Raw genomic sequence first — 27,276 nt, 5'->3', positions numbered from 1 at the left:
TAAGGACTACCTATATAGCCAATAATAAAGCCAAAATTGGGGAGGTGCATCCATCTTCTTAATCTCTTGATGGCTTTCAGTAACATTGACTACTATATCCTTCCCAGTCAGTTCCTGGACTTGGGAACTGGAGGCACTGTTCTTCGGGAGTTCTCTTCCTGCCTTTGGGGCTGATTCTGGTCAGTGTTAGTCAGGGGGAAGAGGTTGCTCCCAGGCCCCTCCTTTGTTGGGTCCCCCAGGGCTTAATGCTATTTCCCCTCCTATTTAACTACTACATGAAATCATTTGGTGAGATTATCTAGTTTGGGGTTTGGTATCATTAGCTTGCTAATGATATCCAGGTATATCTTTTAATACCAGGGTGGCACACAAGCTATCAATGACCTTCCCCGGTACCTGGAGACCATGAGGGCCTGGATGAGGTAAAGCCATCTTCAAACTAAATAGCTCTGGGTTCTAGGGCCACCTAGATCCAGGGAGACTCTATCTTTGACCATGGATGGGATTGTATTCCCCACTTAAGGGTGGTATGCATCCTGAAGGTCTTTTGGGACTCACAGTTTCTACACAAATAGCAGCTGTGGCAGTTAAGCAGATGGCAGCTGTGGCCAAGAAAGCCTTTGCACAGGCATCTTTTGGTATGCCAGTTGTGCCTTTTCTTGCATAAGTCGCTCAGGCTTTAGTCACCCCACAGCTGAACTTCTGGTGTGCACACTACATGAGGCTACCCTTGAAGATCTCGCAGAATGTTCAACTGTTTCACAATGTAGCAGCATGATGATAAGCATGCTTTGGTATTCCCACATGATAATGCTGCTCCATAAGCTGCACTGGTTATCAGTCTGGTTTTGGGTGTGGTTTAAGGTGGTGGTTATGAACTATAAAGCCATTTTAATAATACTGATTTTTTGTTGTAATGTATATGTTGTTTTATGTTTCAATTGTTTTTGTTTGTTTCCCAGAGTCTGCTGGAATGGGTAGCCACACCAAAGTAGGTGGTGGTGGTAGTAGATGATGAGGATGAGGATGTAAAATATAAAATCCAGTTTAAACATGTAGCTGACTGTGCAGCCTATCACAACCATTACTGTTACTACTGCTACTATTGTGATCTGCCTAGAGTTGGGCACCATCTAAATCGAATTGAGCTAAATTAAAATGTTTTTTTTAAAATTAAAAAAATACCCTGACACATCTTTTGTTTTATCAAGTAAAACAAATATTTTATTTCCTTCTACTGATCCATCCTTGCAAATTCTTCTGTTTTGCTCCAGGAGTAAAATCCTACTTCATTTAGTTCAATATTATATACATGAACGTTCTGTTAAACATGCTGATGTATATGGAAGTACTGAAATTATGACATTGCTTTACAAGAACTGAAAGCATGCTGTAATTGCTGTAAACTGGTGCTGCCTTGCTTTTCTGCCATTTCGTCTTTAGAAAAATGTATAGGATTATAAAGGTCTTAATATGCTCAGTCTGAGTATTATTAATTTTCCATATAGGGATATACTTGGAAAGAGGTCTTAATTTTTCTTCATCACAGTCAGTATCTTAGGCTTACTTACTACATCAAAGACCTGGCTTGTGTTAAGGAAAGGATGACTTGGAAGGAGCACATAAAATGGAAACAGAAATTGAAGCACAGTCCCATAATTCCTATAACATCAAATTCAGTAAAGTTAGTAATAATTGGATAAACAATTGTCCAGTATTTTTAATTTCCGGGTATTGTTTGGTGACAATCATTTTTTCATGAATCAACTGCCAGGATAAAACTGAAGAGTCATCTCTTAGACTAATCATGCCTGTCTTCCATGCATGTAGTAGTAGTAGTAGTTATTGGCTATCCTGTTTTGAAACAAATTTTGAGGAAGTAGATTAATTAAATCTACTTGACTAACAATTAAAAAAATTAATTGACTAACTGTAGCTCTATTTTAATATGCATAGGTTGTTTTGTGTGTGTGTGTGTGTGTGTGTGTGTGTGTGGTGTGATTGTGTAGTTTTATCTATATCTTTAGCAAGATATCTTTATATACATCTTTAGCAAGATTGAAATGCAAAACAGAAGAACATAATACAACACTAACAATACTAACAACAAAAGAAAAAATGTCTACCAAAAAAGGACCAAATATCAAATAAATTTAACATTAAATATATAGAATCCATACCAGCTGGATGCTGAAAAGGAAAAAAAAACACCTGATAAATTCTCCTTCCCTTTACATAACAGCTCTATAAATAGTTATAAGCTTTCCCATCCCTGTTTAACAAGAATACTATATTAAATAAATAGATTTTTCAAATGAGGGGCTCTCTAGCTATGGCTTGTATGGTTCTGTCACGTTAAATTCAAGTGTCCATGAGCTTGCTTTTTGTGTCTTAATGTTCTCTGCCAAGAAAGCGTATGTCATGTGTAGCCTCAGTGTAACTCTTCATTTGAATCAATGATACTGAAGCACACAGAGCTGTTTGTTTTGGCAAATAGTTTTTTTTATACAGCAACTACACAGAGCACTTTCAGTCTTGCAGATGTAGGGAATGAAGTAGCCAGTCTGGGACACAGTCCGAGCAGTACCTAGCACTGGGCAAGGCATTGCTCACCGGCCATGCAGCAATGTTTATGTGGTGCTGCTGTACCTGTGTGTGCTGTGAAAAGCATGTCTGTGAGCCAATCCAGGTGAGATCATCTCAGGAAACCTTGTGGCAACCGATGGAGCTGTTCTATTTAAAACTCAGGTAGCATATGACTTCATTGATAAGCAATCTTTTAGGAAATTTATTTCCGCCTTGGCTTTTTGGTTATCTTGTAATTGTTTTAACACTGGCAGTTAAGTCGGTTCAGGGTATAGAGAGTCTTGCCTGAATTTGCATCTCAGTTATGAATGGCATTTCCTTTTGAAAGATAAGCGAGTGAAAGAGATGCTTTCGACCCACAAACCTTTTTTGCTTGCCCCCCAGCTATATAATGTGCATTTTATAGAGAATATAAACAATACTGCAGAATCATCGATACCGGACAGAGAAACAAGTATGGGCATATACCCTTATTGTATATCCCATTTCTTTTTGTAATTAAAGTCATTATCTTTTTGGTTTTTTTATAAACTTCTACTCCAGCTTGAAAAGAAATATAAGGGCTAACAAATTTTCTGTACATCTATACATTTGAAAATAAAAACACAATTTGTTTTGTAGAGTACATTCTGGAAGAGCATCCTTGTTATCATACATTTGTTACTCAGGGTACAGATGAAAATAGATTAAAATGTTTATACTTGTACTGATTTATTTCCCATTCTGGAATATAAAATATACATGCATAAGCTATTATGCTAGCTCCATGCTAATACCATAAAAAAATCTGGTCCCATTTGCCTACAAATATATTGTTTTTTGAGTGAATGTTTTCCTAAGAAATGGCACTGCTGTTACTAATGTGCAGCAGCCCTCTTTTTCAATAAATCAAAGCAGTTGCTTAGAATAAATAATGCACAATAAAAAAATCACTGTAAAATATTCTGGTGGAAAGTTTCAAGTGATATTAATCTCAGGTAATGGGGTCTTCTGTTTGGAATGGGAAGATACCTCACAGTTCTTAAAATGCAAAAAAAATTGATGAATATCTTTGAAAAATGCCCAGCTTTTTAATGAAAATTTTCAAAGTGGTTTCCAATATAATTAAGATGAACGTTTATTTTATGGGCAAAAGTACAATGTCTCCCCCACTCCCTAATAGCCCCACCTCTGCAAATATGCCAAGAATGTTCAAAACATCTTTAGTATAATTGTAAAAGAACTGCAAATATCCAAGATCAAGGCAGATATTATTACACCCATTAAAAACTTACATAAACAGTAGTGTTTTCAAATGGTGCCTGAAAGCTAGGCTAAAATATCAGCCTAGTAAAATAATACATGCTTACATACATTTATGTTGAAATTTATTTTCTTAATTGTACCATGCTATTTTTCTCCCCATATCATAAACTTGCTGTACTACATTAAACACAGTTGATCCCAATAAATTTTGTGTCTCCATTTAACCAATGTAAATTTGAATGCCAATGTATATGAAATAATATAGGAACAAAATGTTATTACAGTATTTAACATATTAGTTTCTTCGTTATAGCCAGCACCTGATACTACTAATTCACTCTTTAGCACTGTTTTGATGTGCCGCAACAACAATAGCTTACTGATAATGTAGTGGTGGACTGTATTGGCAGGTGGAAATGGCCTTAGTAAATTGGAAGAAGAATCGCAGACTAGACAACGGTCAGATAAAGGGCAGCTAAGCTTGCCAAAGCAATGGGGGTGTGGTAAATGATTCAGAAGAGACTCTGCCTAGTTTCTTGGACTGTAAAGGTGAGCGGGGAGAGAGATATTTTCAGACTTGCAAGATTCTGTTAATTTAACAGAAGATATATCTAGTACTTCTGGGTGTGCTTCCTGTATGGACTATCTTGCAAGGCTGATAAGGGCTGCATTTTACCATAAGTATAAAGTTAGAAGTCACTTTCATGATAGAAGATAGAAGTAATAAATTACTTAGATAATAAATATAAATGGTATTAATACAAAGATATCTTGTTTTTAGCAAATACAATCCTAGCCGCTGTTAATACATTTACAATCAGGTATTTCAAATCTTTGCTATATGTTTCAGGTAAAATTCCCAATAAAAATATCTCTGGTTTCAAGTCTATGTGTTTTTTTGTCATTTTTTCCAACCAAATGTGGATTTTAGTCCAGTATTTTTTAGCGTCCGCACAAGTCCACCACATATGGTAATATGAGCCAGGTGTCTGATGACATTTCCAACATTTTTCGGATTTATTCTTGAACATTCTTGCTATTCTTGTCGGGGGAAAATGCCACCTGTAAAACATCTTATACAAATTTTCTTTATAAGCTGTTGACATTGTCATTTTATAATTTTGAGACCACAATTTTTGCCATTTCTCTAAATCAATCCCATATCCAAAGTTCTTCCCCCAAACAATCATAGTTTCTTTAACTTCTTCTTCTAGTTTCATTTCTAATAAATATCCATACAATTTTTAATCACCTTTTCATCAGTACCTGTCAAGATCTTATCTAGATCAGTCAATTTATCATAGAAACCTTCTGTTTTAAAATCTTTATCATACCTTGAATGTATTTGCGCATATGAAAACCAATTCATCTTTATACCTTGTTCCTCTAGTTTTTGCATAGATTTAAGTTCACCCTTTTCATTCAATATTTCCCCATATCTAACTGTTTATTCCTTTTTATATATTATAGGATAAGAAAATGCTTCAATAGTCGATAGCCAGACTGGAATTTTCAAATAACATTGTCTTTTAATCTTCTCCCAATTTAACCACAAAGACTCCCGTATATAATGTCTTCTAAAATACCCCTGTGTTTTAGTTCCCTTGTACCATAAAAAAGCGTGCCACCCCAACAACAAATCAATGAGAAAATACCATCGCAGGAGGAAATCATTAAGAAAATATTGGAATGTGCTGAAATGAGTAGATTGACATTTGAAATTAGAGAACAAGAGGATAAACAATTTTATAAAATTTGGGACCTTTTCTATCAATGGTTAGATAATAAAATACAGTAATGAAATATGTAGATTTTTTGAAAATAATAAATATATAAAGATGTACTTCTTTTTTTTATTATATCTACAAAATGTATTTAGGATAGATTTGGGAGGATAATATGAATGGTTATAAAATAAATTAAGTAAATTATGGCTATCTCGTAAAATATGAATGAATAAAACTATAGTCAAATGATTGATTAATAATGATACTAGGGTATTTAATTTTTGATTGATGATATGAGCTTTTATGTAATGTAACTGTAATTGAAGACTATGAAATGGATGCACAAAATAATTTGTAAACCAACCGGCACACTGTTTGTATACCTATGGAAGAAAGTGTGATGTTTTTATGTTTTGTTTGTTTGTTTGTTTTTAAAAACCAATAAAAATTTTTTTTTTTAAAAAAAGATATCTTGTACCAAATTAAGATAGTCATAAGGTAGTTAATTATCTTATACGTGATATAACAAATTGGTGACAGTATGAACAATCCAAATAGAATAGATGAATAGCTTTCTCAGTGCATCTCCTGAACCACTTCTGTGATTCATACATGCATGCTATATGTCTTTCTATTTTTGAAAAAAAGCATAAAGAACAGTGGTGAATTGCTGAAACTTATATCTAAATTGGTTCCTAATTCCTTCTAATGAATCTGTTAATAAACCTTACTTAGTAATTTTGTAGGTTTGACAGAAGATTGTTCTCTGGGTTTTCAGACAGACAGACAGACAGACAGATGTTGATCGATTATAGATTTACATCTTAATGTAGAAGAATTATTACAAGAGAAGAAACAAAATATACCTTTTGAGGACTGATTTTTTTAAATTCTTATAATTAAATTATTAATTTGACAATATAAAAATACAATATGGCACACAAACATCTATATAAAAGGAAAGCATCACAAAACCAAACATTCCCTTAATCTTGAAGCTGCTTATATTGCAATAGTATAGTCCATTTTTATCTTTAAAAAAAAGACAAATGTGTAGTTGCTCAGACTTGCTCCATTGCCACAAAAGAGGTTGCTCATATTACAATCAAATAAGCGGGACTTTTACTATCCATGTTTTCCCAAAAAGAATCATCACTGAACTTAGAATTAAATAATATTTAGATGAGAACATTTAAATGGGTTTTTGTTTCCTAGACCACTTCAGATCTCCACTCAAGGCAATGGATTTTGTGAGTCCATGCTTGATCCCTGGAAATCCAGATATAAACATACTATGCATTTTGGATTTAATAGCAGTAACTGTTTGAAGAGTATGTCTACTGTTTGAAGAGTGTGTACAGTGTGTCTACTGGAAATAAAATTAAGAAGTTTGTCTAATTGAAATGGAAAGAAATAGCTCCAAAAAGATAAAGCAGTCAGAAAACTCAGTAACTATTTGCATCTCCCATTGTTTGTTAGCTTATAAATGCATGCTCCATTGCTTCAACATAGATTTCAATATTTCTTAGCAATATTTTGAAGTGGAGTGAAAGTTCAGGAGGGTCTTATGGATGGGCTTTTCCATGATATGAACTTATCTTCTCTTTTCAAATAATTTCTAAAGGATTTTCACATAATGGTTCATATTGTATTTAGATAAGTCGGTATTTAGGTAAACTAAAGTAGTTTTCCTTTATACTCCAGCAAAATTAAAAAGACCAGAGAAAAAGTTCTAAATGAAAACTATACTTTCTACACCACTATAAGAGGAAAACAACTCCACAAAATGATATTGGTGGTGCAAGCTACCAACTGTATGAAACAATTATGCTATTTAATGTGGAAAGGCCTGTTTTTTTCTCCTGCAGCCAAATCTCTCTCTACTCTCCAAAACAGCTGATTTGTAAACGCCTGGGTGATAAATAGTTTCTAAAATAACTTGTGACTCAGCAATAAAAAAAAGAATTCCCTCCATTGTGGTCGATTAACTCCTAGTGATTCTACCCATGTTGTATAGAGAATTGTTTTGCCACCACTTTGTCCAGGGTATTTTTTCCAACTTTCTAGTCTGGCCATCAGTTATTCATTCACTCTCTGTCAGCTCAACTCCCTTCACAGGGTTATTGTTATGAAGAAAATAGGAGGAGGAAATAGTATTAGGCATTTTTGCTGCCTTTGAGTTGATCAAAATATATTTTAAAAGGCAGGACAAGATGATGATTCCCCTGCATTCACTAATCTAGTTACTTCTAATTCTGCAGAGATCAGTTGAGGTTGACTAGAGCAGGGGTGTCAAACGTAATGTCATTGAGGGCCATGTGAGGATTGTGTTTGACCTTGGGAGGACAGGGGGCATGGCCAGCTTGACGTCACTCATTCAGTCGTGACAGCCTCCTACAACTCTCTGCCAGCAAAAACAGAGCTCAGGGAATCCGCACACAGCTTTCCTGAATTCTGTTTTCACTGGCAGAGGCAGCAGGCTGGTTCTTCATTGTTTCCAGGGCGGCCACGTGGGCCAGATCTAAGAACCCTCCATGGGCAGGATCCAGCCCACAGGACTTGAGTTTGGCACCCCTGAACTAGAGGCACTACAGGTAGTCCTCGACTTTTGAATGTAATGGAACCTGTGATGACAACCATTAAGTGAGACAGCCTGGCTTAATTACCCCTACCTCCTGCCTCCCTGATGCCACTATAAAATGAACGTAAGCCAGCATGGGTGACCTCATGGGTAGGGGAGACCCATCAGTCAGCTAAGTAGGCAGGCAAGCAGCAAAAAGCTTTGCAAAGCCAAAAACAGCCCAGCAAGGGAGGAAGAGTCCAGATAGATTAGGGCCTAGTACCACATTCCAATGCCAGAAAGGCTTCTAAACAGGCCTCCCTGCTTAGCTGATGAAGCCACATTTGTGGGTTAAGGTACTGGGAGACTGCAAACCAATCCTAGGCTTTGGGGAAATCGGATACCTACAATCAAGGCAGCAGCTTCCCTAAACCTTTCCCTTGCTTAACTCCCCCCCTACCAGCAAAAAACCACATTTTTTTCAATAAAGAAAACAAAGCTGGGAGGGTCAGACTTGTTGATCTCTCCCCCCCCCCCAATTAGGTTCTGTAACTGAACTATCTACCTCTGCCTTTCAGTCTGGATCCTTTTTAACTACTGAATTTTCTAAATTTACTGGTAAGAAGGTGACAAAACCTGTAAGTTCCTTGATGAGTGCTGCCAGGTTTTAGATGGAGGAAAGAAAGGAAGCAAGCTGAAGAAAAAGTTTACCTTAAAGAAAAAAAATGGCAACTTCCAGTGATTATTAGATTATATTTTTATCCCACCATTATTGCTTTTTTATAAGTAACACAAGGCTGCCTCTCTGACTGCCTTTAGTGCACTTTTATTAATTGGATATATTTAGAGAAAATATTAAAATATTGGATATATTTTATTCTGAATGAGGAGAATAAATATGATATTAGGTTACCGTGGATGCATATAAACATAGTAATCTGCAAATTAGTGATATTTGCTTGTTATATTTGGTGAACGATGACAGTGGAAGTACCAGATAGGCATTTTGGGCAAAAAAATATACTGTATATATAAAAAATTAAATGAAAAAAAAATCAGGGAAAAAAATATTCTGCTGGAATATGAACAAGTTCAGAAGGTATAGAGAAAAATGTTTATTCTGTTTGGAAACCCAACTACAAAAGAGAATGGTGATCACCCAGAAAATGTTTTTCCCCCCAGATAATTGATTTAGACATACTATACACTTAGCTACACACACACACACACACACACACACACACACACAAACACACATACACAAAGGGCAAAAGAAGAAACGTAACTCTAAAAGCATTACTATTTGCTTTGTGATAAAATTTTTAGGAAATAAATGAAGGATAGAAGAATGATGAGAAGTTCTGAATATGGAACAAACCATTATTTGATAGAATTGTGTGGAACTTGAGGAAAAATGGTATATGGAAGAAAAGGAAAGAAGTGAAAGAAACCAAAATGAAAGTACAGGAACTTCAGGAAGAAAAAATATGAATTTTCGAGGGTGGGAAAAGTGTTAGATGTCCAAGTAATATCACAGCAAAATGAATGATATGAAAGGTGCTTGGAACACAGTGAAAAATTAAGTTATACAATGTTACAGGAGTGTGTGACATCATACTTGTGGAAAGAATGATAAAGGATGCTTGGTTAAAATGATAAATGAAAGAAGCAGCAGTTGTGCAAAATGAGTTGTAGAGAATCTGGTACTGAAAATGAGTTGAGAAAAATGTATAAAGTGTATATATAGAGAAAAAGAATTGCAAAAGATGTTGTGGAAGGAAAGAAATAAATCAATTTTGATGGTAATAAACAGCTACTTTGAAAATGTGTGACGAGGGCTAAAAGGAACCTCCAACATAGTAAATGGACTTACCGTATTTTTTGCTCCATAACACTGACTCCCCCCCTCCAAAAAAAAAAAGTGGATGGAAATCTCTGTGCATCTTATGGAGTGAAAAAAAAACAGGCCATGGCGGCAAGATCCTTTTACAGTGCCGAAGCCCGCCTCTTCTGTCTTTGTCATTGCCTGTTGTCCTCTAAACCTAGGTGCATCTCATGGTCAGGGTGCGTCTTATAGTGTGAAAAACACGGTAATAATAAAAGTATTGGCAATTTGAGAACAAACTGAAATGAGGGTACTTTGGAGGGAATAATTTAAAGATTTGTTTTGGAAATTACAGTCATACATTGAAACATGGAATTGAAACTCATACCATAACCCAAAAAAATAATAATTATGAAGAGGAAAGCGTAATATCTTGTTGAAAATTACAAAGTTGCAGATATCGATAGCATAACTGAAGAAGTGTTAAAATATGTTTGTGGCTTGCTTCAGGAGTGGTGGGTATACTATGTGATGGGATATTTAAGGGTGTACAACAGCAGTCCCTAACCTTTGCGGCTTGACGGACTGGCTTGGGGGGGAGGGGAACCAGGCCACGTAACTGGTGGGCTGGCCTGTGGATGTTCACATGCGCACACACGGAGTTCCACTCACACAAGAGAGAATAGAAACCTTTAGGGAACGCTTTCGTGCTCCTTCAGGCTTCTCCATGCCAAACGCTTTTGCAAAGGGATGGAAGGCCTGAAGCAGCTCGAGATCGTTCCCCTGAAGTCTCTCAACCATTTGCAAAAGCTTTTGGCGTGGAGAAGATAAGCCTTTGAGGGCACGGTCTCGTGCTTCTTCAGACTCAACAAGGCTGCCCGACACTCCAAAAGCAGATCAGGTGTTCTGCACAGGCAGTAAGTCAGAGAAGCTGAGCAAGGTGCGTTCATCCCACGCAGACTCTGCTCTCATTGCTCTGTTTTTTGGACATCGGCATCAGGGGGCTTGGCCTAGATGTGGGGAGGAGATGGGAACTGGGTTGCTTAAGCAGTAGGTCGATGGGTGCACACAGCTCCACTCACTCAAGAGAGAAACCTTTGGGGTGTCACTTGCACGAGTAGAGCTACATGTGTATACTGGCCTGCCTCTCATGTGGTCTGGTTCTGAATAAGCCATAGTCCAGTCGTGGACCGTGGGCCGGGGATTGGGGACCCCTGGTGTACAGTAACAACATGGAGGAATTGTGTAAAAAAAGAATGGATGCCAATGACTAGAATAAATACAAAAGTGGCCAATATAAAATACAGATCTTCAGATGGTCTGATCATGCAGACAGAACAAGATTGTAAAACAAATTTATAAAGAGCATGCAAGGGGTTCAAAAGAAAAGAGAAAATCATGAAGGTCCTGGTTGGGTGGCATTGATTAAATCTTGAAAAATAGAGGCAAGATGTTTAAGGAACATAAGACAATTTATGGAGCAGTATTTGGACATTGGATATGTTGAAAGGATATGGAGAGAAAAAAGAGCATGGAAAGGCTTAGTGAACATTGTTGGTGTAAATTTGACTTAGAGAAATATTCCATTGCCTTTTTCTCACCACATGCCTTTCAGTTCACAACAAAAATATTTTGATTCCTTTTCTCTTATTTGCATACGGTTGCTTATGCTGAAAGGGAACAGTCTGATCTGTATGTAATAAGGCTAATTGGGGTCAGAAACTCCATTGTTAAATGATGTAGTTGTGAGCCAAAAAAATCATGTGACTGCTGCAATGGCAGTTCTGGTAATCCTGTTTGCTGTCACTAAGTGAGGATTATACAGGTTGCAAGTCCTCGTGGGATCACAACTTGTCACTTTCTACTGGCGTCCCCATTGAATTTGCTTGCTTGTCTTGATACATGATGATAATATATCCATGTAATAGTGGTACTTCGCAGAGTGTACTGGCTCACTCTACTGTATTGGAGTATTGGATGAGCCAGTCCTGTAGTGATTTTAGAATTGGACTGCTGTATGCTCTGCTTTCTTCAATTCAGTTATGCTGGAACATGGTGTGTTCTTTTATGTTTTGAACCCTATGTAATCTGCCCAATGAGCTGGATGGCCAAATAAATAAATAACTACACAAATAAAAGCCCAAAATGTTTGCTTAGAATTTAGAATGTGTTGTTCCTAATATTCTGTATTTTGATAACTAGTAAACTAATTTGGTGCAGTGGTTACAGCCCCTCCATTAGAAGGTGAGGGTCATGAGTTTTAATCCCCGTATGTACAAAAGCCATTTGGAATCCTTGTCTCTTAGCTCTGGGAAGAAGAAGTTGAGAAGCCACTCCCTCCCCCCCCCCCCAAAAAAATGAAGAAAACTTGTTTCTACAGTTACCAGGAGTCAGGGTTGACTTAAAAGACCATAACACAACAAGTTTTCTAGAGCAAGGTTCCCCAAACCCCAGTCCACAACCTGGTACCAGGCTGCGCAAGGGGTGAGCAAGAGTGTGAGTATGCAAAACTCCAAAACTACTGGTCTACAGAACCAGAAAGGTTGGGGACCACCACTGTTCCAGAGTATAAGCTACAGAGAACATTATCTAGATAGCTTCATTTTCATTGGATTTATTTTCCCCCAAATAGCAGTTACATAGCTCCTCCTCGTCCTTTCCCCAATAAGTCATCTGAAAAGCATACAAACTGATATTGCTTAATTACATGTTATTCTATGTATGTGACGTGATGTTATATAAAAAGAAATATCTAATATTGATATATCATCTAATTATGACCTTACAGTAAGTAATAAGAGTATTAATTCAGGAATAACTTCTTGATCATCCAGTCTTAAGAACATAAACAATATGTTTAGTTTTTTAAGTTGACTTCATTTGGAGAGAAATATAAGTGCTAATTTTCAGTTTGAGTTGAGGCAACTCCAAAGCAATCAAAGTATTTTTATTTGTGATTTGGTTTTTGATTGTATTCCTCCTATCCTCTTTTCTGAAGATGAGCATACCTTTTTTCATATCTATTGCAATTAGCATCCATAAATATCTTTCTATGTTTGTGAATTATTTACAAAAATATTTTATTTAGATTTATACTCTTCCCTTAAAATACATTAATGGAGTGACTCGAGTAAAATATTTAAAACACCATGCAATCGCTGATACATTACAGTAAGCTAAAACAACTACTCTGTAAAAAGCAGGATCGAAATAAAATACATACATAAATTTAAAAGCTTGGGAAGCATTTTTTTAAAATATATTAGACTTGCATTGCAAAGATGCCAGAGTGGACATTTGAAATGCAGGGCAAAGACAAAGTTTTTCTCTCCCCATAATTTGAACAATCGTATTTTTGTAGGAAAACCACACTATGTCAAAATGTTTCTTTGCTGTTAAATAATAAAGAGTGTCATGTATCACATATGTTTTAGTAATACACAGCAAAGGGGTATCTGGTTTTTAATTAGTATTGCTGATAAATATCCATTTTAAAATTAAAATACTCTTAATTATTAAACTGTCTTTAAAAATGTTCTTTATAACAGAGAAGTGAAGTGCCATTTCATTGAATTATAGTACTCAAAAGAAGTGTTCAAATGTTGAACACTAATAAAAGCCATTTCTATGTCATTGAATAATAACCGTAATAATTGATTACAGCTAGTCCTTGCTTTGCCCTAATTTGGACTGGCAACTCTGTTGCTGAGTGAACTCACGTGACCCTCACCGTACTTTCCAACTGGAAAGAGACAAACTGTTCAGTTGCACACCTTTAGCTTTTGTTTGCTTCCTAACCATTCCCCCCACCCTGTGGAATGCTCAAGTGCCTGCATACTGTATTGTAAGCATTAAAATAAGCTGTTTGCACATCAAAGGCAATACGACTGGGCTGGCAGTCTAGGGCTGGCTGCTGTACATACATTTTAGTATTTTCTTGAATTATTTTCCTAGTCTCTCTACTGTGGTGGGGTAGGGAGAATAAGCAAATAATGTAGGCAATTCTTTACCTACTGGCATGATTGCATTGCTCTTGATGTGTAAAAGAGTAAACAGCTTACTCTCTTGAAGTTTCTTTCTTTGGAAGCAAGGTTAGGTGAAGGAGATGTTGCATACTGAAATCACTAGCTTTTATTTTTCTCCTTCCTTGTAGAATGGAAGGTTAGACAGAAAGGGATTTCAAGGGAGTACATTGTTTCCATAGTGCTCCCACCCTTAGGTGCCAGCCCCAATCATCTTGTTCTCTTGAAATCCTTTTGTCTCCAATTTTTCTGCTCTGCCTAATTGGTGGGTATGGGAGAAAAAAATCACAGGTCAAGCACAGGTACTGCCTGCAGTGGTGATGATATGACTGAGGAGATGCTGTGAAAGTAATAAATAAGTTATAAAGATTCTTTTTCAGTCCCCTACACACACATTTTATTTTAAATCATATCCCTCATGCAGGTATAAAGCAGCTGGTACCACTGCATTTTTTGAAGAACTTCTCATCATTTTTCAACTCATTGCATAAAGTCAGGTTTGTACAAGTCAGGGTTTACATAAACCCTGTGTCCTGCCATACATGTAAATGCAAAAACTATTTCATCCATGACTGTTACTCCTTAATCCATGTACAATTCACAAAATTTTCAGCCTAAGGCAGATCAGGACATGTTCCTTCCATGTGTAGAATGTTTACCTACTGGTGTCAGATTGAGTTTTGAATATGTGTATTTGTGTGCCATCTTTATTATTTTTATAAATAACTAAAAGTAATGAACATATCCAACATATCTTCCTCCTCTTATTTTCCCCACAACAACAGCCCTGTGAGGAGGATTGGGCTGAGAGAGATTGAACTAAAGTCATCCAACTGGCTTTCATGGCTAAGGTGGGACTTGAAGTCACAGTCAATAAACAAAATAAGTTTGCAAAACATTGACCTCAGTTTCTTTGGAAAGTATGCTCCACTGTAGAATATATGTGCTAACATAATAGACTCCTTCAAAACATTATAGCTAGTTGTTGTAATTATTACAATTTCACTAAAATATATTTAATATGAATTATACAAATCTGATTAGTTTGACTATGTATCCCCATCATTCTGTTCAATGTATGTGCTTTACAGAAGAATGCAGAAAAGGAGTGAAAAATATCAAACCAAAGAATAAAGGCATGAAATGAGAAAAAGGAATTTGAGACATAACTAAAATTAGTTGATATCACCACCATTCGCTGTACCTGTTCTTCTTTCTTGTGATTTACTCTCTTGTTTCAGATATTTATTTGGCAATTGGATCCTCATTCATTATTGCTAACAAAACCACCTGAATGTTTTTTTGTTGTATTGATCAGTTACTTTTGTATTCAGTCCACATTCATTCAACAACAGTTTTTTCATTACCTTATCTCATTTTACCATACATATTTCTTAAGCATCCCATTTCCACTCTAACCAGTTTACTTTATATTTATAACAGAGGAGATAGGTACAGAGAATATTTATAGGACCAGCTGTTTCAACTGAAATTAATTCCTTGCAGAAGGCTGTATATTCGTCATTACAATTCTATCAGCATGTGAATGATTTTAAATCTTCCATCTTTAGTCCCATTTTTAATAATCATATACTTGTATACAGTCTCATGTACTTACTGTAGTATTTCATTGTTAACATATAATTAACAATTGTACACATCATTCTTCCTTTCAAACATGGGTGCCTTGATCTTTGACAGATTAATAATGTTCAGATACAGTCTGTCTAAGCTGTGAATTTAGAAGCTATTACAGTGGTTAGAATGCCACCCTATCCAGAGTTAAAGATGGCAAAGTCCCGGATCCCAGAGCCCCACATCCTCAAAGCCACTTGGTTTTGCCAGGGTTCAGTTAAAGCCTATTATCCCTCATCTAGCCCCCCACCCCCACCCAGTCTTCAGGCATTGCAAAAAGACAGCCACAGCATCACTTGGGTTACCAAGAGTAGAGTAGAGTAGAATAGAATAGAATAGAATAGAATAGAATAGAATAGAATAGAATAGAATAGAATAGAATAGAATAGAATAGAATAGAATAGAATAGGAATACCTTTATTGTCATTGCATTCCACGAATACAGTGCCCCAAACACCACACCACAATTACACTACAGAGTTTTTAAAAATTAAAATAATAATTACACTAATAATAATAGGACTAAATCACAAATGCACTGTTTGATTCAAGACAATTACTGCCTTGGAAAAGAAACTGTTTCTCAATCTATTAGTCCTCATTTTAAGACACCTATAATGCTTCCCTGATGGTAACAAATCGAAATATGAATGTCCAGGATGAGAAATATAGAGTTGGGTGTCATTAGCATACAATATATACCTCAACCCATGGTGACGGATGATCCACCCAGTAGCTTCATATAGAAGTGGAAAAGGAGTGGAAAAGTACCAAGCCCTGCAGTACACACCACAGTTATGCTGTTGAGCCATGCACCACCTATTGATTTTCTTCCTAAATGAAAAACCTTAACTTTTCTCGCCATTGAATTGCATTTTATTGGAAAGGCGTAGTCTTCAAGCTGTCAAGATTCTTCTGGATCTTAAGTCTGTCTTCCAAAATATTGACTGTTCCCCCCCAGCTTGGTGTTGTCTGCATATTTGATGAGTTCCCTCTCTAACTCCTCATCTGAATCACGTATGAAGATGTTAAAGAGTACTGGCTCAAAACAAATGGCTTATATGATATAAGATAAATATTATAGTAGTGTATTCACTATAAATCATTGATTATTGATAAGTATAAAACATGAATCTCTTTTTCTCTTAGTTTGAATTTTTAGTTTGTTTGAGGCTCTCCTTTTTTTTAAGTTAAAGTATTGTTTTATGAATTGTATATGCATAAAATAAGTAAAGTTATTCTCTCTGTATGTGTGAAAGATATTTCTAAAAGAAGTAACCTAGTTTTCATAGGTATGTATGCATACTTTCCTATAGAAATAACCCCCTTTGAAATGATACATATCACTTGCAATAGTTATACTTTTGTCAAAGTTAATGTTTATTTAAAAATTGTTGCTCTTTCGTGATTCAATATATTCACTCAATTCTGAAATTAGTAGACCCAGTCTCATTGTTAACAATTTAACTAAGTACTGGTATCACCTGTACAAATTAAAAGGTATAGTCTTTTGGAATAATTGTACAGCTTAGGGATACTAGCAGGTAGCATTTTTTTCTAAAAGAAGCATAGCACCTGTCTCTAATTACACTTGTTGCAACTTCTAAAAACCTTGACCCTCTTCATCTACAATTCCAGCCTCCAGAGAAAAGTATTCTCTGAAATTATTCTTGAGAATGAACCAGAAAATTCAGCTGACTTGGTGGCATATCTACTGACTGAATCGTAATTTGCAAGTTGGGCAGCCATATAAATTGATGAAATAAACAAACACAACTAAATTGGAGTGGCTTGTGATGGGTTTAGCCATATCAGGACTCTTCATCCTTTGCCAGGGAGTTCTTTCAAACTTCCAGAACCTTCAGTCCTTGTGGAATCAAGAGATCTGGCAGCTTAAAACCATATTTTACTGTTGGTCTGCCATCCTTCCAGCCCAGGCAAGTATCCCCATGCTGGGAGATTCTGGCAGGTGAAAAGGGATAACCAGCTGTTTATCCACACCAGGTTCAGTCCCACAGGTCATCTGTGGTGAGGTTAGAAATGGAGGGCCTCTGAAAGAGCCAGCTCTCCCAGACCAGGCCTAACAGGTGAAGAAGCAGGCAACAGGTTGCCAAGCAGGCAACTGGTAGTTAGGAAAGAGCTAGTCTTCTTTTTTTTTTCTCTCTCTTACCACTAACCGTCCTTGTGTTGGTAATTTATTGTTCTCCTTGTGAACCTGAATACGATTTGACCAGTTTTGGGATGGATCATTCGGTAACATGGTAAAGGTACCTGTCTCCCATCCCTCAATGCCTGTCAGCTGAACTAGTCCCTATTGCAAAGCTTTAAAAATCCTTCATAAATCTTTCACAAGAGTAGACATACTGCCATTGTTTCTTAGAACAGTGGTGGATAGATTCCAGTGTTTCCATTATATCAGTCTTTTGTAGATTTTAGATTTTCTTCTTGGGATCTTTCTGTCTAACTAACATGGCACAGTTACGTTTTCCCTCAAGGCATCATTTTCTATATGTGTGCATGCATTTTCTTTTTTTTTCCCCTCTCTAAATTATTTCTATTTCAATCATTAGCTTAAAATAGCCCTTATTACATCTCAGTTTCTGCCTTATCTCATGTGCAGCCTTGTTGAAGGCTGTAATGAAATTTTCTCTATTTAAACTCAATCCATTGTTCATAATGGAGCACGTGACCAGAAGTTGTAACTTCACAAGCACTCAGACTTATATGGTTACTCAGAGCTTAGTTTGTCCAGTCTCTTAATTTCTGGCATATACCCAGACACACAGGTACATACATGTTTGTTTCGGCTAATAAGTAGGAGGTTGTGATTCCTGTTCTCAGAACAAATTACTGCTGTAGTTCTTGAAACTTCTGAACAATTACGTACGAAAAGAAATGAGTAAGAAATTAGCATTTCTCCTCAACAGACTCTGCTTTTTGTTTTAAAAGGCTGTTCTAAATCATTCTTTCCATTAGGACCTTTTGCCTTTAAAAACATTTGGTGTTTATATGGACACTCCACATTGGTGAATTTTTACAGCTTTTATTTTATTTAGGCAGCTCTGTTTTTTTAAGGAAGGAGGAGGAAGAGAGCTTTTATCTCCATAAAGGGCTGGCTTGTAATGAAGTCATGTTGCTATTTTTCATATGCTGGTGAACAAGTTCCCTGTCTGGGGAGGAGCTGCAGAGTAATTAAATGATTCACTAGTTTCTGTAGTGAGTTGCCTTCCTTGAAACTTAGTTTTATAACTTTCAGGCATCACAGGTTAGATGAGCTTTCAGCAGAGCAGTGGTAGGCATGTCGGTCCTTTGTTCAAGTCATGCATTGGGAACAAGTCTTGCGCCTCAGGAAAGCCAAGGTAGGCTAGAGTAAGAATGATTTCTTTGCTAGAAAATAGATGAGTAAATTACATTTTACTTTACATGTATGAATTCTGAAGACATTTATTGGTTAAGAACATCTGTATGATGAGATGATCAAAACCATTTTTGTGTGACTATTTCCAGTACAGAATTTAAAGTTTGTGTATGCACCTTTACTTTGGAAAATATATTTAAATTGTGTCGGAATTTTATTCTTGCTATAAACTTGAAAGATTTTAACTCTATAAGCTAATTAGAGTTGCCTAGAAATTATATATACTTTCTAAAACTGATTCATTACGCTTGAGAAAGGTACCTTGGTACCTTCCAAATGTTTGGAACCAATTCATATCCCAGCTGGTGTAGCCATGGCTAAAGATTTTGGGTGTTGTAGTCTATAACATTTGGAAGATAATACATTGTCCATCTCTGCTTTACACTGTTGTTTGAACTCTCAGTTTTTACCATTTCCACAGGAATCCTAGCTGAAGTTGCTAAACAATCTTTTGTTGATTTGTGGTTCCTAATGATCAGCAAGGCAGGCACATAGCAGTCAATCATAATTGTAAATTTATAAGGGATTGTGACAGACCTGGTTTGGATTTAATTGATAGACCTAATTGTTTTGAAATTTAAGTTTATTCACTCTCTATTCACAAAACAAAAATGTATGACAGAGTACTACGTAAAGTCTATTCATATTTCTTTGATCATTTTCTTTATGGATGCTAACGGCCCTATTGAAATTTATTGATTTTTTTCACTCGGCTTGGTTTGCATTTTTTATGACATTGCCATTATCCAATCAGACTTTCATGTTCATTTTTTAATTCTTTTTCCAGATCGAACGATTAGATGTAAGTAGCCTAGCACAAACAACTAACGCAGTGGCATCAAGCACAGACTGCAGTATCAATGCAGATTCTGTTGATGGAACACCAGACCCACAACGCACAAAAGTGGCCATCACTCATCTGCAGCAGAAAATACTGAAACTCACAGAGCAAATCAAAATAGAGCAAACTGCCCGGGATGACAATGTAGCCGAATACCTGAAATTAGCCAATAATGCTGACAAGCAGCAGAGCGCCCGGATTAAGCAGGTGTTTGAGAAGAAGAACCAGAAATCATCCCAGACAATCCTCCAGCTGCAGAAGAAGCTAGAGCACTATCATCGGAAGCTGCGAGAGATTGAACAGAATGGTATTCATCGACAGCCCAAAGATGTCTTGAGGGACATGCACCAGGGGCTAAAGGATGTAGGAGCAAAAGTCACTGGCTTCAGTGAAGGAGTGGTAGATAGCGTTAAAGGTGGACTTTCCAGCTTTTCCCAGGCAACTCATTCAGCAGCTGGAGCCGTTGCTTCTAAACCTCGGGAAATTGCCTCACTCCTTAGAAACAAGTTTGGAAGTGCCGACAATATTGCTAATCTGAAGGATGCTTTGGAAGAAAGTCAAGAAGATGGGACCGGAGGAAAGGCTTTAGGTGTTCATACCTTTCAGTTGAGCCCAAAGTATGGCAGTGAGGAGGATTGTTCCAGTGCTACATCAGGCTCAGTGGGAGCCAATAGCACCGCAGGTGTCCTGTTGGGAGCACCAAGCTCCAAATCAAACACTCTGGAAAGGCAAAGCTCAGGGTTTGATGCAATACTGCATGAGATTCAAGAGCTCAGAGAGGTTCAAGTCCGCCTGGAGGAATCCTTTGAAGATCTCAAGGTTCACTACCAGCGAGATTATTCCTTGATAATGCAGGCTCTACAGGAAGAAAGATACCGGTGAGCACTTGGCAGTCCAATCTTTCACTGATACTCCTAATATTAAGGCACATTCATAATTGTTTGGGTGCCAGCACTCATTTACTATTGATAATCTTGGGGGCAGTAAACTTAATAATTATTTTATATTTATTTTTGGCTTAAATATTTAAGTTTCCTCCCTTCCAAATCAACATGTCTGTCTTCTTGCCATAACTTTTCAGTTCTGTGAATTTCAACACTAATTTTTAATGTGACGACTCTGGATTATCGTTTCAAAATAGTCCCATAGTCCTAATCTTGTTGGATGAGGAATGTTTAAACATGACCCTTTTGATTACAGTGTTTATAAATTACAGTAGGTGAACATGTCGCAGAAAAATTCCTTGTAAGATTTAATCTGTATAATTAGTATTAGCACTGAGCTTGAAAAGTAGTTGTCAGAGAGTGCAGTGTTGCTAGTGCTGGCTTACTATGCTCTCTGGCATTCCAAAAAGTATGTTTCTGTAAAAATACAGAATGTGTATTGTGTAATCTAGAACAGGGGTCCCCAACCACCGGGCCGCGGACCGGTACCGGTCCGTGGATCACTTTGTACCGGGCCACAAAGAAAAAAAAATGGCGGCTTTCTTCGCCTTCGGTGAATGCTGCTGGGATCAGGGATCGAGGACACAAAGGAGAGAAGGGGAGGGAGGAAGCAACCAAAGCCTGTCCTACTCTCTGGCTCAGTGGCTTCGGTTTCCTCCCGCCTCGTTCCTCTCTCAGTCGCTCTCTCGCTCCTCCACCAGCCCAGGAAGAGACTGCTTCAAAGAAGCCAGCAGGGTGGCTTTTCCTGTCGGCGCAGCTCCCCCGAAGCGCCCGTTCACCCTCACCCCGCCACCCAAGGTTCAATCCAGTGTTTCCGTTCTGCCTGCCTGCCTGCCTTCGTTTCTGGTTGTTTCGGAGCAGCTTCGGCTGAGAATAATAACTATTCGCCTCTTTTACTCAGCCGAAGCTGCTCCGAAACAACCAGAAACGAAGGCAGGCAGGCAGAACGTAGCACTGGATTGAACCTGGATTGATTGGCGGCGGGGTGGAGGTGAACGGGCGCTCGGAGGAGCTGCGGCAACAGGAAAAGCCACCCTGCCAGCTTCTTTGAAGCAGTTTCTTCCTGGGCTGGTGGAGGAGCGAGAGAGCGACTGAGAGAGGAACGAGGCAGACACCTGAGGGATGAGGCTGAGGGACGGAGGGAGACACCTGAGGGATGGGGCTGAGGAAGGCAGGGCCGAGAGGCGGGGCTTCTCAGCCATCCTGCAGGGACTTGTCCTGAGCCGCGGAGACAGCCATGGGCCGCCGCCGCCCAGCGCTCAGTTTTGAAGGCGCTCCTCAGCCCGGCGCAGTTCCTGAATCTGCAGCTGAAACCCTCCGTTTTAAATGTCCCAATAGAAGAGAATATCTGTCGCTCAGGGTTGCAATGAGGAGGCATTGGCGCTCCCTGAACTTGGTGGTTTGCTGGCAGACGTTTTATTACCCGACTAGGTAACAACATCAGATGTTACTGGTCAGGTAATGAAACGTCTGCAAGCAAACCACCAAACTCGACTCCTCTCCCCCCACCCCGGTCCTTGAAAAAGTGTTTCTGTGTGAAACTGGTCCCTGGTACAAAAAAGGTTGGGGACCACTGATCTAGAAAGTCGTTAGATCAGGTGTGTGTGTGTGTGTGTGTGTGTGTGTGTGTGTGTGTGTGTGTGTGTAGAGAAAGAGAGAGAGAGATACTATTTCTTACTGTATTTTTACAGAAGCATACTTTTCAGAATGCTTGGGAGCATAATAAGCCAGCACTGCACTGTCTGACAACTACTTTTCAAGCTCAGTGCTAATACTAGTTATACAGATTAAATCTTACAAATATTTTTTCTGCAACATTTTCACCTACATATATGATGTTGGTATAAGTCTAAATTTTGATGTTTTGTCACTTCTTCCTTAGAACTCCAGACGTAGTGCTAAAGAGTCCTGACAATCTTGACGCCATTTGCAGATCTCAAAGCAAATAATGTAAATAGTTATACTATCTGTTGTGGTTGTAACTATAAAATTAGGTTATAATCCGAATATACATAATTGTGCTTTACTGTTATCCTTAAGTATTAATAAATAGATGTTTAACAATTCACTTAAATGAGCATATCAAATGACAGTCTTGAATTGATAACATTTGGGATTGGAGAAAGGATAGAGACTATTTAAGAACTGACAAAATACTAATCCTATTACAATTTATGCAGGTATTAATCATTTATAATATCAATACATATTTTATTTAACCCTCAAAATGGAGTTGCCACCTTAATTTGTTTTTAATATTTTTAAAACTCTAGCAGTTTAGTGAAAACATATAATTTCATAAATGCCAAAAGTATTATAACAGCCAAAAGGTACAATTGCATGCTGTCAGAAAATTAAATGAAGCATGTTTGAATTAACAGAAAACTTTTAATTAGAAGATTTTATTTGAAAAATATAGAATCAGACAGGGGAGACAAATAATTAGAAGATAGCAAATGACAGAAAATGAAATAGTTCTTGTTCTTTGAACATGGAAAAATGACTATTTCATTTCAATCAATAGAAGCATCAATCTTTGGGGATCTAAAACTTTTCCACATTTTTTTATTTATGTATCTATAAATAAAATACATGAGGTTATTTCATTTTGAGGAATACCATTTAGCCATTTGTTCTTGTAACCTCTGAGCTAAGAAACTCAGATCTCTCAGAGCAGAATGGAGACAGATTTTTTTTTAACAACACTCATTAAGGAGTTTTTAATTAAACATTCTACCAATTTCATGAAAAGGCTTGTGATTTTTTAAAAAAAATATTATTTAAATAGTTTAAATTATAATTAATTTCCTTTACCATTTTTTCCAAGCCCCTTGACTATTAGATCTTATGCACAAATCCCCATTCTCCCCAAAAATCTCTTTAAATATAATTTCACAATAAAGGTAAACATTAATATTGAAAACAATGGCCATAACGTACATCAGTGGCCCCCAACCTTTGGGGCATCAGGGACAGGTTCCACAAAGAAAGGTTTTTCCATGGACTGGACGGGGCGTGGTTTTGCATGCTGCCTGCATCTCGTGGATGGGGCTTTGCTTGTTTGCGCAGCCCGGTTGCTGTCATGCTACAGATGGTGCCGGTCCATGGACCAGGGGTTGGGGACCCCTGACATAGATTAAGTATTTACATGTGTTGCAGAATTTTAAATTGTATTGCAAGATTTGGGCACATTTTTGACCCGCAGAATAATATTAAACACTCACTTTTTTTAAAGGAGAATATATATTGGTTCTTACCCCCAATAAATATAATTGGAATGGCATTAATTTGACACTTATGGGAGTTTCTTTAGTGTACAATATTTGTTTCCCAAAACAACATACTTATAATGAAAATTGAGAGTTTAATTTCCAGCTGCTTTCAGAAACACAATTTCTGTTGGTTAGGAAATATAATGCCTGTAGTGTAAGGCTAACATTAATTATTACTAATCCCCCCCACCCCCCACCATATCAGGATTCTTTTTCTGAGCATTGATATAACCACTCTAGAATTGCAAATAAATCAAGAATATTATATCAAAACTTTTCATATTAGCTAGTCTTGAAATAAAATGAAAAGTAGTTTGTGTAAGCCTGCAAATAAAACCACTGTTGGAAATCAAATTATCAATCACATTTTTCTTCTCACTTTAGTATATCAGCCAAAGAAGTCTAGCAAAGGGTTAGACTCTTGAGGACGATTCCCCCGCCCCCGTAATGAGTATTTCTTTATTTTACATCAACTGCGTTTGTCATTCTCTATTTCTCTGTAGCTATCTTTGTTCTTGATCCTATCGTAGTTTGTGTTCACGAAGGCTTGATTTTGCTAGAGCCGTCTCTCCAGTTCCGACTCTTCTCTTTCTTTCCACCTCCACATTTTTTTTCAGGATGAAATAATTTCTTAAGTCCTCTCTTCCTGTTTTGTAATGTAACAAACAGTTAAAGCTTGAGCAAAAGCTCTGCTGATTTTCTATTGGACATTTGGTGTGGCCTCACTGTTGAGAGAGAGTAGCCACACCTTTCTCTTTGGAAATCCAGCTCTGCATTCATCCCTCTGTTCTTTTTACAATGGCAGGCTTATCAGCACAACTAGATTTCAAAACAAGCTGTTGCTTATCAGTTTTTAGAGCTGTAGCAGATGTTCATTTGATAAAAAGGTCCTTTCTGTACTTCCATGAGAATTCCTGTTGAGTCTCCCTTGAAACTGTTCATGACTCAATAGCCTTTCTATACAAAGTGAATTATGAGTTCCCATAAATAAGATGTACTTAGTTGTTTTGTTCTCAGTTTACTTCACATACTGTCTGTATCAACTGAAAGTGTACATTTAGTTTGTCTTTTTGGCAGACTGTAATTCCCTGGACTCGCATTTCATGGAGTTTAATCATAGTCCATTAAGAAAGCTTTGCGATAAATTCTTCAGCATTCTATTCACTGTTGCTATGTGGACACATAGACAAAAGTTTTTGTTCAGCTATAATCTTACATCCTGTTATACAGGTTAAAAGTGTCCTTGGTACATTGAGCTTTAGAATACTTAGATGTTCAAGATTGCAGCCTATGCTTCCAGTATAGTATTATGCGCAAGCATTAGTTGCCTTTTTTTAATTTAAAAAAATTCTGGTTATGATTGAAGCCAGAGACTGCTTGTAAAATATTTTGATGATATGTACCCGTTGATTTGCTGTTTTTTAAGTATCAGTCCGGTGACAAGGGAACTATTTGTATGTTGAAAAGTCAAAATAGCCAGGTTAATAAAATTTTTAAAGCTTAAAAGTTAAGACCTACATTTTGAATTTAGTCCAGAAAATATTGGCAATAGTAGATGGTCAAGATGTTGTTTGGTTTGTGGTAGATGCTAGTTGTTGGTGAGTAATTGAGATCCAGGCCCATAATCTATTTGATGCCTCAGGGCTTGATGCTCTTATCCCTTTTGTTTAAATGTACATGGGGCTGCTGGGTGAGGATATCAACCCATCAGGTATTATTAATATGCTTCTGGTATTAAGTTATATATCTTGACCTTGGACCACCCAAATGATGCTGTCAAAGTTCTATCCCAGAGTCTGGATGAGGAAGAATAGACTCAGGCTCAGTCCCTGCACAGCTAAATGCTTCAGTCCTGGAATTTTTAGTTTTGGATGGGGTAGCATTTAGTCTTTAGTCTTGGATGGGATAGCATTTTCTCTTTCAGTATTGGTATGCAACTTGGAGGAGTTTCTGAACTCACAGATCATCTGGTGTACCTGTTCTGCATTTCCTTAGCCAGTAGGCCCTCCAAATAGTTACTCATATCCTAATCTACCCATATATTTGGCTATTGCAGTGCATATTTATTGAGGCTATCCTTGAAGCTATGAGGTCAGTTACGGGCAATGTATAATATGCTCGTGTAATACCATTGCTTTGTGATTGGCTGCTAGTTAGCTTTCAAGTGCAATTAAAGGTTCTGACAAAAGATATATAATCATGTTTAAGTAGACCTAATAACTGTCTGAGGCAGCAATGGTTTGCAGTTACAACTTTCCAACCAATGCCTGCATTTATGACAGCATCTATCTCAGTCATGTTTACCGTTACAGACAATTAGTATGCATTGTCCTATGCCCAGTCCATTTTTTCTTCATCCCCTCCCCCAACTTGCAGAGCAGATTGCCTGAACAAGACATCTTTTGCTGAGTTGCTTGTCTCCACAGCACAGTGCATCTGTAAAAAGTGCTAATCACAAGTTAACAAGTTCTGTGAACTAAATTGATGCTAGCTGGAGTTGCTGCCAGTAACTGACAAGACTTGGATCTTTAGCTTTTGTTAGCCTTCTAAGAGATTTGGGGTTCAGAGACTGAAGCATGTATGCTAGGCAAACAGATGGTGCCAGCACATTTCTTTTGATGTGTATTCCACACTGTGTGCCTGCTTATTTTCTTGTAATCCCTTCCTCTTCAATGAATGCAAATACAAACATTAGTTTACTCCTTGCTAATTATCCCAGCACAGGGTCAGCATTCCAAAACGTTACACTTACTGACTGTGTCACTTAAAAACCAGATTGCCGGTCCAAATTGTACTTGCTAAAGGAGGACTACCTGTATGACAAAGAGAGGTTTTTCTTCTCTCACAGTATTAGAACTTGGATCCATCCATTGAAATCAAAATTAAAGGAGCTATTTATTAAATAATGCATAATTAAATTATGGAATTTGTTGCGATCAAAATGGTAATATTCTCCAATTGTAATGGTTTTTAAAAGGTCTTTCACCCTCTGTTATCATGAATGGCTTTATATTATCCTCTGAATCCCAAGGAGAACATATGCTGAATGCCAATTGTTGTTTGGCAAAAGTAAAACAGGACTTACCATCCTTAGGTCCTGTTTGTCAATTTTTTTGGTTGGTGATTTACATCATAATATTGTGGACTAAATTGGTTTTTGGTCTTCCCCAGTAGGCCTCTTATATTTTTATCTTTTGTAAC

The 27,276-nt window shown here is 37.3% G+C and overlaps 1 protein-coding gene across 6 annotated transcripts in view; it reads left to right on the top strand.

Moving 5' to 3' along the window:
* TMCC1 (transmembrane and coiled-coil domain family 1) overlaps positions 1-27,276 on the top strand; it is a 110,629-nt gene that overhangs the window by 69,689 nt on the left and 13,664 nt on the right. For 5 of the 6 annotated variants that reach the window (XM_026678485.2, XM_026678477.2, XM_087954646.1 and 2 more), the window contains one exon: positions 19,806-20,737. In XM_026678485.2, coding sequence (XP_026534270.2) covers positions 19,806-20,737 — 932 coding nt within the window. Of the gene's footprint in view, positions 1-18,737; positions 18,960-19,805; positions 20,738-27,276 lie in introns of those variants that run through there. The other variant, XM_026678502.2, reaches the window with a different exon arrangement.

This window comes from Notechis scutatus, chromosome 2 (genome assembly GCF_049901735.1).
Source record: "Notechis scutatus isolate UNSWTSFEM ecotype Mainland chromosome 2, rNotScu1.2, whole genome shotgun sequence".
Taxonomy (NCBI): Eukaryota; Metazoa; Chordata; class Lepidosauria; order Squamata; family Elapidae; genus Notechis; species Notechis scutatus.
The sequence above is the reverse complement of the archived record's forward strand: the minus strand, read 5'-3'. Positions and strand labels throughout refer to the sequence as shown.